Genomic DNA, 9,235 nt, shown 5'->3' with positions numbered 1-9,235 from the left:
TAATTTTGGATAGTTGAGTGCCCATTTAAGTAATGGACTCCTAAAGCGGCCCGAAGATACTCTTAACATGGTGTGGCCCATATGACTCGAGTATTTACGATCACCGAAGCCCAAAGTAGAGGTTGTGTATACGTCTTTGAAACTACAGGTAAAAGTAGTAAACCGGCACATAGACGTGAAAGGCACTAAGCTGCGCCAACTCTGATACTAGTTGTTTGGCTACTAAAACAGCCCAAAGATACTCTTAACATGAAGTGATATTGTCGCTTTTGGCCAAACCAGCACAGTTTTTCCCAAAAGACCTTATACTATTAAAAGTATCCAACTCTTTATAAGTGGCTTATTTTTCTTTTTATAATTTCCATGGGGAATTTTGTTCTCACACACCTAACAGTATCGCCCCTCTTTCCCACTCCTCATTAATCGGTCGATGCTTTCTTTTTCTGGCAAGAGTTTATGCACTAATAATATAGTACATGTAAATCTCTACAATAAACATTAATTAGAAACCAGATAAAAATGGTAACTGGCATGGTAAAACGAGTTTAATCACACATAATGTACATATATTAATTCCTTTGGATACTACAATTATCTTTGCTTACTAATACTAGGTGGTCCTAAAAACAAGCACATCATGGATGTCTCATGTCTCCTTTAATGCAATGCAGCTACACGAGGGACAAAACGGATCAAACTAGCTTCAGTGATATCACTTGTTATCAAGAAGTTGCTGTACTTATATTGTTCTGTTTATACTGTTCAGGAATCAATTAGGGTTGTGGTCCATGTTCAGCTCTTTGTTAACAACTCCTGTTTTTATAGTTTTAATTTAAGGTTGGCTTAAACTAAAGAAAAATCAAATGTAATACATACGGATGGCAATTGGGGCGGGGCGGTGCAAGGCAAGCCTTGACCCACTAAGATTTCACTATTTGAGTAATTGTTTTAAATCTATGAGTTCAGCTAGTGATTTAGTATTAGAACAAATATAAAAACATCACGCTTCACTAATACAAGATAGTTGCAGAAGATTCAGTAATTTTCTATATAACTATCGGTACATACCAATACAAGATAGTTGGAAACATTCTCTCTTTTTTGGAAAGTTTTTTAATACAGGACCTAACCCTGCCCTGCCCTAACCCATTAAATTTTTTCGAAAATAATGTTTTGCCCTGCCCTGTCCCGCTCTGCCCTGCCCCATTAATGTATTACTAATACATTGGGACAATTAGAAGATAAACAATGAATAAACCAAAGCAGGAGAATGAGCTACAAACTAGTTGAGGAGAATGGTTGAGAACTTGGGAATAAGCTGAAACTTTGCCTTCAATATTTACATCATTGTCCAAGAGTCACTTAAATATTGTATATTTTTTGTTTTCAGCTTATAGACATGTGATAAAGAACAAGAAATACAGGACTACACTGCACACTTAGCAAGTCAGCATTAGGAAATAAATACATATGCATATCTTAATAGTTACAGCTTACAGTATATTAAGGAAATTTCCACTAGAAGGGAAGAGGCCACAGGGGGATGAGAGATATTGCCATTTCAAGAGAGATTTACAGGGTGAATAACAAAAATGAACACCCTTCCCCCACAACAAAAATAAGAATTTCAGGTTAGCTTGTTCAAATTCAATATTTTCATGTCCTAACGCGAAACTCTACGCTGCAAATCCAACTTTCATCTTGCCATTTCTTGTGCTTGAGGGTAGCCGAGCTGCTCCATCTCCCAGCTCAACTTAGACGCAACTCTTTCATGGCAAGGGACATATTCCTGCAATCGCGAAGAAAACATGTACCTCTAAATATGGATTTCCATATAAGAATGACTTTACATGACAAATATTGTTGAACGATGATTGCGTCTGGACTAATATGGCAAGGATTATCATTATTTCCTTTCACCAGAAGGGATCAGTGTTCTTTATAGGCTGCAGGTCAAGCAAATATATATGATGAAAAGACGATTTTCTTGTCTTTTTAAAGCTCTTCTCATGTAGTTTTGAAAGTCTATTTAGTTTGTTGAAGGGTAAAAACGTTCTAAACAGGTAAAGGGAGGAAGTTAGTTTCTTGATCAAAACATTGCATTACCTCCAATTTCTTGACTAGCTCTTTTGGTGTTGGTGCTGATACAATGATGTGGCGGGCATTTGGACAGATAAAACCTTCCTCGACAGCTTTGTCAATAAATGACAATAATGAATTGTAATATCCATCCACATTCAGCAATCCTACCTGCAAAATGTATGTCTCTTTCGGTTCTCAATTGTGAATGTTGAAAATAAAACTATGATCTTACTAAGAATTAAAGAATATACCGGCTTATCGTGGATGCCAAGTTGTGCCCAGGTTATCACTTCAAGTAGCTCCTCAAGAGTTCCATAACCACCTGGAATGTGAAGGAGATAATACCGATAATGCTTCTTCTAAAACCATCTAATGTTGTGCTTAACTACTGGGAAATTAATGATTAATGAACCATAATGTCCTACTTAGGTTGATCAAATTAGTCAAATATTACAAAGCAAAGTAGGGAAGTGAAAACTTAAATCAAGAACAACAAAAGAATGATACAGTGCATGAATCACATAAATATAATCCTTAGCAATGTCTAGACAAAAGGGCAGCCCGGTGAATTTATGCAAGTGACTGTTTCCACGGTTTGAACCCGTAACCTCCTGGTGTGGCATCAACTTTACCATCAATTTAAAATAAAACTTTTGGTTGCATCTTTAACTATAAACTATTTATTTTATTTTGTTTGGAAGTTTTGTGACTATATAGTTAAGATGCAACCAAAAGGAATATTTGATATGAGCAGTTTGAATTGCAGAGAAATAGGATCCTTAAGTGGAGTGAGCTCTTCCTTGTTAGGTCCAGCAGCTAGTTGGTATTACCAATTTAGTGCAAGTATAACAGTTTTTCTTTTTCCTTTTTCTATCATCCCAAGTGACTATAGCACATTAAAGGAAAAGAATAAATGACAGAAGTAGGTTCTTTCACAGTGAATAACTCCAATTTCAGTGCAAGATGTTGATAGGTCAACAACTACGGTTTTGAACTGTTGCTCCTTAATCATGACACTGGCTAATTCTGAGACACTTGGTAATTTTAAGCATCAAAACAAAAGCAACCACTAACATGTGTTGCTCGGATTCTCCGGAATGCCGCCACGTGATCCTCTTAAAATAATGCATATTTGGATGATCTGACACGATTATGGTGACATTTTTTAAGGATTCGAGCAACATAGCCACTGACCCCTCACATCCTTTCCTTTTCTTCCATTCCTGTCTTGCTAAACGAGTATTAATACTCCCTCATTAGGTACCACTCTTTTGTAACATAGGTGCAAATTTTGTGTAAATATATATTTTAAAAATATTTCCTGCAAAATTCTATTATTGTTGTCCTTTAAAGGAACTAATACAGTTTCCCTAATTTGGACAGAAGAGGGATACTAAGCCTAGAAATTGACTATCTGAACTATTCAAAAGAACAAAAAACAGGAGACATATAATGAAATCTTTGCCCAAAATAGCAAATATTAAAGCACTGATTTTCTTTTTTTCAATTTACACCTAAGCTGTTTTGCATAGGAATTTGCGTGTAAAAGTTAAACTTTGACTGAAGACCTTATACCAACCTGGTAAGGCAATAAAAGCATCAGAATGCTTAGCCATTTCTGCTTTCCTTTGATGCATATCTGCAACTGCCTTCACTTCTCCTACTGTTTCACCAGTTAACTATTCAAAAAGTACAATATATCAACAAAAAAAATCATTTTTTGGTATAAATAATTAAATATAAAGATAGAAAATGAAAGAGAGAGAAATTCTGCTTGTTGTGTAGTGAAGTAATGATGAGTATTTCAGTAAATAAAAGTCTTTAGAGTGAGCAATTGCAGAAGAAAGTAGCCTTAGCCTTAATACACCACTACAGTTCAAGATATATACATACATATCAGTTGCAGAAACAGCCAAGAAAGAAAATACAAGAGCTAATACTGGTCTCTGAAACAGAAATGAATAAAGCTTTGTATAAAGAAGGAAAAGTCAGGAAAACCATTTAGAAACTAAAAATACATAATACTAGTGAAAAAGCCAGATGTCAAAGTACTATTGTATATGGATAAGGCAATCAAGGACAAGAAAACACAAACAGTGTCTTCAGTGCCCAAACAATTAAGAAAAGAACACAGCATAGAACTTTGTAAATACTCTCTTTGCTACATCAACTGAAAGAAATAAACTCAAAGTATCATATCAGCTCTTAAGCAATGGAATAATTATTGTTATAAAAACATTCATTTTCTTGATCATATCAGACATACCTCTCGAGGCATGAGTGTCTTGGGAATGACTCTGCAGGCAGACAATAGCATGACAAAAATCAATTTTTTTTAAAGGAAAAGGGACAACCCGATGCACTAAGCTTCCGCCATGCGCGGGGTCCAGGGAAGGGTCGGACGACAAGGTCTATTGTACGCAACCTTATCTACATTTCTGAAAGAGGCTGTTTACACAGCTCGAACCTGTGACCTCCTAGTCACTTAAGAGCAACTTTACAAGTTACGCCAAGGCTCCCTTTAAATTGATAAAAAAACCTAACTATACTAATTAACACAAGAGACATCCTTGTTTATTCATCGTGTTAGCAAGTGATAGAACTCAATTAAATATAATCTTTTAACTCTAATATTAGAGTTTCGAGAGACAATTAAGATAATATTAGCATAGAAAATAACTTGTTCTCACCCAATAACATGGCGACCACCATCATGAACTGCTTGTGAAACCAAACCCATTAGGCCTATGCTGCCACCTCCATATACCAAATCAATATTCCTTGAGACCTTCCATATTACAAAATCAAGATTAGAAAAGCTAAAGAATTGATAAATTAAAGTTTAAAGTAATTTCCATTGAAGTCTAAAAGCATAATCACATTGTTTAATGATTAGGAAAAATGGATTATACCCTTGTCAATAAAACAAATGTACTTTTTAGTGTATCTGTTTCATTAGCTCTTATATGTTATGAAGAAGATAAGAGGGCATAAATGCAAAGATTGTACAACTTAGAGAATAAGAGAGAAAAGGGGCCCCAAAGAAAGAGGAGAATGAGATCAAAAAAACCCTGTAGATGAAAGTAACTGTAAGTATAGATTTTTTTAAAAACTAGCACTAGAAGCTGAAAACCTTGTTATATTTCCGATGTGCTAAACTCAAAGCAACTTGCAGAAAAGAATGAAGCTTGACATGAAATGTATGCTAACACACACACACACACCCCTCAAAGCAGCTGGCAGAAAAGAATGAAACTTGTTATGAGTGGTTGCCAACACACACACACACACACACAAGAAACAGAAATGCTCTGTATTTTAGAGAAATACAAGCACTGCATGTAAGTTCTCTGCTTAAAGAACAGTATATTGCAGAAAAATTAAATTAGAGAAAAATTGAGCAAAAGGGTAACAATCAACCCAAAATTCCAATCAAAAACTTGACATTTACTTTAAAGTAAGACCCCATTATCATGGAAACACAAAAAAGAAACCATCTTTATGCAGAAACCAGAATGAGTTAAAAGCAAAAGGGGGTTAAAGTTAAAACCAAGAAAAAGAAAAAGAAAAAGAGGAATTTTTCTATACCAATTCTTTGCCAAGCTCAATGGCAGCAACTTGATAGCTACTCTTCTTGCCTTGACTACTCCCACAAAACACACAAATCCTCTTGAATTTTGATACCTTTACAACATCACTCTCCCTCTCCCTCTCCCTCTCCCTCTCCCTCTCCATATTTTTTGTGTTTTGCCCCTTTCTTATGACACTGTTCCCTTTACGTTATAGAAAGAAACTGAATATTGCTAATGCTATTGCTGCATATAAAGACTGGAGATTTATAGATATGTTGTTGTATCCTTACATACTACGTGTACCACAGAAGAAAATTGCCTAGAGCTATTTGGCTTTTTAGCTTGACCACCTACCCCATTGGCCACACCAAAATGGTTCTATGTATAAGCCGCATTCCACGTCACCCAACACTTAACTCGGTCTAGCACGGGACCATTTTTTTTTAAACACGAGGTGCCTGGTTCAATTTGGGCATCTTAAGGGTTCCTTTAGCATGTGAGATAAGGGATAATTAATTGTAGCAATATATTGAAATACGTAATCATTATATATATAGCAATAAACTTTTGTCCATTCCAACATGTAAAGGGGAGTCGGTGTAGCGTAGAGTGGAGATAGGGGGAGTTGAAATAAATTCTTATGGAATATTACAAACGTATAACGTATGTAATAAAAAGGGAACCCAATACTACAATTAGAAGAGCGACTAGTTGGTTCACCCAATCCCGATCCAGCATCATACATTCTCCAAGTCTGAAGGGATCCAGTTCCCGACTATTGAATTTTTCCGAAATTGCTTTATCAAAGCCGAGCCAGAAATGCTAGATGGTCACCCATCACTTTTCACCGGTTAAAAATGCCTAATTTTATACATTAAAAAAAGTGTTCATAGGGGCCATAAGGACTCGGAAAGAGAAATTTAGAATATTTATATGCTGGTAAATGAAAATCACCTCGACCGAGTTAGAATAACCAACTATGTCGTATCGAATTTTATGGTTACTTTATATAAAAGTATTTGTCTATAGAGAGAGAAATAGAAATAGAAAGAGTAAGTTGGCGTTTGGACATAAATATTGTAAAATTTCAGAAAAAAGCGAATTTTTTTCAAATGAAATTGGTATTTGAAAGTTAGAGTTGTATTTGAACATAAAAATATTTTGGACTTTATTGAATTTTTGTAAGTGATTTGAAGTGAAAATTTTAAAAAAGAGTCTTTTGAAGTTTTTCAAATTTCAAAAAATTTTGAAATTCATCTCTAAGTGAAAATTAAAAAAAAAATTTGGAAAAAAGTAAGTTTTTTTTTTTTGGAAAAAGGTGAACATTTTTGTATGGCCAAACGGCCCCTAAGACTTCTGATTTATGTCAATCTTGAATATTCTCAGAAGTCTTATCACAACCGCTATGTACAGTTTTCTTAAATGTAACAATCTTACTAAAAGCATAAATAATTTGACAATATTTTAACCCTACCAAGCGAAACATTGGTACATATTGTAAAAGAAATATTGCATAAGTATATTACTACACACGAGTATTTTGCAGAAATTTTTCCATCTCATAAGAACTTAATAGAACCATAAAATGCAAAAATATAATTGGAGACGAGGACTAATTTTTTTTATTAAGGGCTGAAGACGAGAACTAATTATATTGGGCAAAGACCATTTTAATTTTAGCCAGCGATCGAAATTATTTAATCTTATCATGGTTCTAATTTAATGATTCTACATAACTTGTTATTAGTTTTGTGTTTTTCTTTTTCTTTTCCAGTCTTTTGCTCCTTCTCAAAAAATGTCTTGAAAAACTTTAATTAGAAATCCAGCATTATATAAACACCAAATAAAAATAGGAACTCCATGATTAATACCTATATATTGGAATTTAAGTTTTATATATTTACAGTATATATACTAATTTGACAATTACCGACTTATGGGATTACTTTTGTTGTTGTCATTGTATACTAATTTGACAATTAGTCTCCTCACGCTTTTCGTCACCTTAATTTTTGTAGATTTTCAATCAATGTTAATGTAAAGTTTACTTGATGTTAGCTTTAACCGACTTAGGTTGAACAAATATTGTTATGTCAATGAAAAACTTATCTTTCTAAACTAAGTTTAGTCCAGCTCTCTGAATAAATATCTTTGTTCTCTTTGTCTTTTCCCCTGCAAGTTGAAAAGATTAGCATCTTCAACCTAAAAAAAGTTTTCAAATGGACATTACAAAATAAAGGAGTCCGGAACTAAAATGTGGTTCTTTTGGACTCAAAGAACAAAAATATGTGGAAAAAAAAACCTAGTGACCAAAATATATATAGCGTATTTTGGAACCATGCTATGCTTTAACAGCCGTTTGGCCAGTTAAGTATAGCGTTTTTGCAAAAAACGTTATACATATAGCGTTCTTTAGTAAAACGCTAAACATATGAAGTGGGCCCACAAATAATTCTTCTGTGCTTAATTGACATAACAATAATTCAACTGGGTATAGCGTTTTTTAAAAATACATTATACCTCATATAATTGAACCCCCGAACTGGTTTTTGCCTTATTTAAAGAGGTGAAGGATTTCGTAAAAATCCATTCACAAACAATTTCAAGTCTTCTGAAGTTCTTCATTTTGTCATAATGTTTAAAGAATGAAGAATTAGGGTATCATTATATTGGTTGGGGGGGGGGGTGAGATTGTGGTAGCGAATAACTCGGTAAGCTATAGTTTATTTCCACAGTCTCATGTTAAATTGCCACTTACAATGGAGTACGATAAATTGGTATCGTTGATATGTAAAAAAATGAATGTGAGCAAACGTTTGGTGAATCTTAAAATAACCGAAGATATCCCTATTCTGTGACTCCGCAAGGGGTTGCCTGTTATGTTGAGTTTAACATCGAAGACGATGAAACTCTAAGAGTTTTTTTGGGGACTCCGGATGAATAACGGAAATTTATTATGATAAAACTGTTGGAAATGTACGTCAAAGCTGAAGACATTCGCAATAATGAGGTTGCGCAAAGTAGGAAAATCCCTCAATCATCGGGTGGTTATTGGAGTAGTTTTAGCCGAACAGGTTCCGGCTGAAAGAGTTTGGCCGAAACTAAACTTATCTCCACGGGCCAATGAGGAGCGAGTAAATAATTTCTCCCCTAGTATACATAATCCACAACCCGAGTGGTAAACTTCAATTTTCCTTTGTGTTACGATGTATATTTTTGTGTATTGTATTTGTATTAACACTCATATATTCCACAGAGGGTACCGACCAGATATGGATTTTATAAGTTATGAACCAAGGGTCAGTTCGAATATGCCTAGTTTTGGTGTGTTGGATCATGGTGGTCCATCCGGGAGTCAGCATCAACAAGATAATGTGCATCATGGGGTATCAACACATTATGATTTGTAAGTGAATATATAAAGTTATATGTATTGTTTGGACCAATTTCAGTAACTCATTATTTCTTTGGTTGTGCAGTGAAAACGAGCAACTTGATGGTCCTGTCCTCACTCAATTGCCCAAAGACGATGTATTTACTCGGGATCTGGCAGATGCGCAGAGTTAGGAAGAGAATTGTGA

General features: G+C 34.7%; 1 protein-coding gene across 1 annotated transcript; it reads right to left on the bottom strand.

The window, feature by feature from the left end:
• LOC109231129 (cytokinin riboside 5'-monophosphate phosphoribohydrolase LOG3-like) lies at nt 1,315–5,964 on the bottom strand. Its single transcript, XM_019396692.1, has 7 exons — nt 5,671–5,964; nt 4,773–4,870; nt 4,349–4,379; nt 3,662–3,761; nt 2,334–2,404; nt 2,107–2,250; nt 1,315–1,789 (listed from the first exon to the last, which is right to left on the bottom strand). The coding sequence occupies exons 1-7, from the start codon at nt 5,815–5,817 to the stop codon at nt 1,697–1,699; spliced, it is 684 nt and encodes a 227-aa protein (XP_019252237.1). The 5' UTR covers nt 5,818–5,964; the 3' UTR covers nt 1,315–1,696.

Source organism: Nicotiana attenuata, chromosome 8, assembly GCF_001879085.1.
Source record: "Nicotiana attenuata strain UT chromosome 8, NIATTr2, whole genome shotgun sequence".
Lineage (NCBI taxonomy): Eukaryota > Viridiplantae > Streptophyta > Magnoliopsida > Solanales > Solanaceae > Nicotiana > Nicotiana attenuata.
This window is presented reverse-complemented; position numbering and strand designations above follow the sequence as displayed.

Excerpts from the sequence above, each read along its gene's own strand:
- LOC109231129 (XM_019396692.1), bottom strand. The coding sequence starts at position 5,817 with ATGGAGAGGGAGAGGGAGAGGGAGAGGGAGAGGGAGAGTGATGTTGTA. Across the intron at positions 4,380-4,772 it reads GGTGGTCGCCATGTTATTGG|AGTCATTCCCAAGACACTCA; the intron begins GTGAGAACAAGT and ends GTCTGCCTGCAG. Across the intron at positions 3,762-4,348 it reads AGACACTCATGCCTCGAGAG|TTAACTGGTGAAACAGTAGG; the intron begins GTATGTCTGATA and ends CTTTTTGAATAG.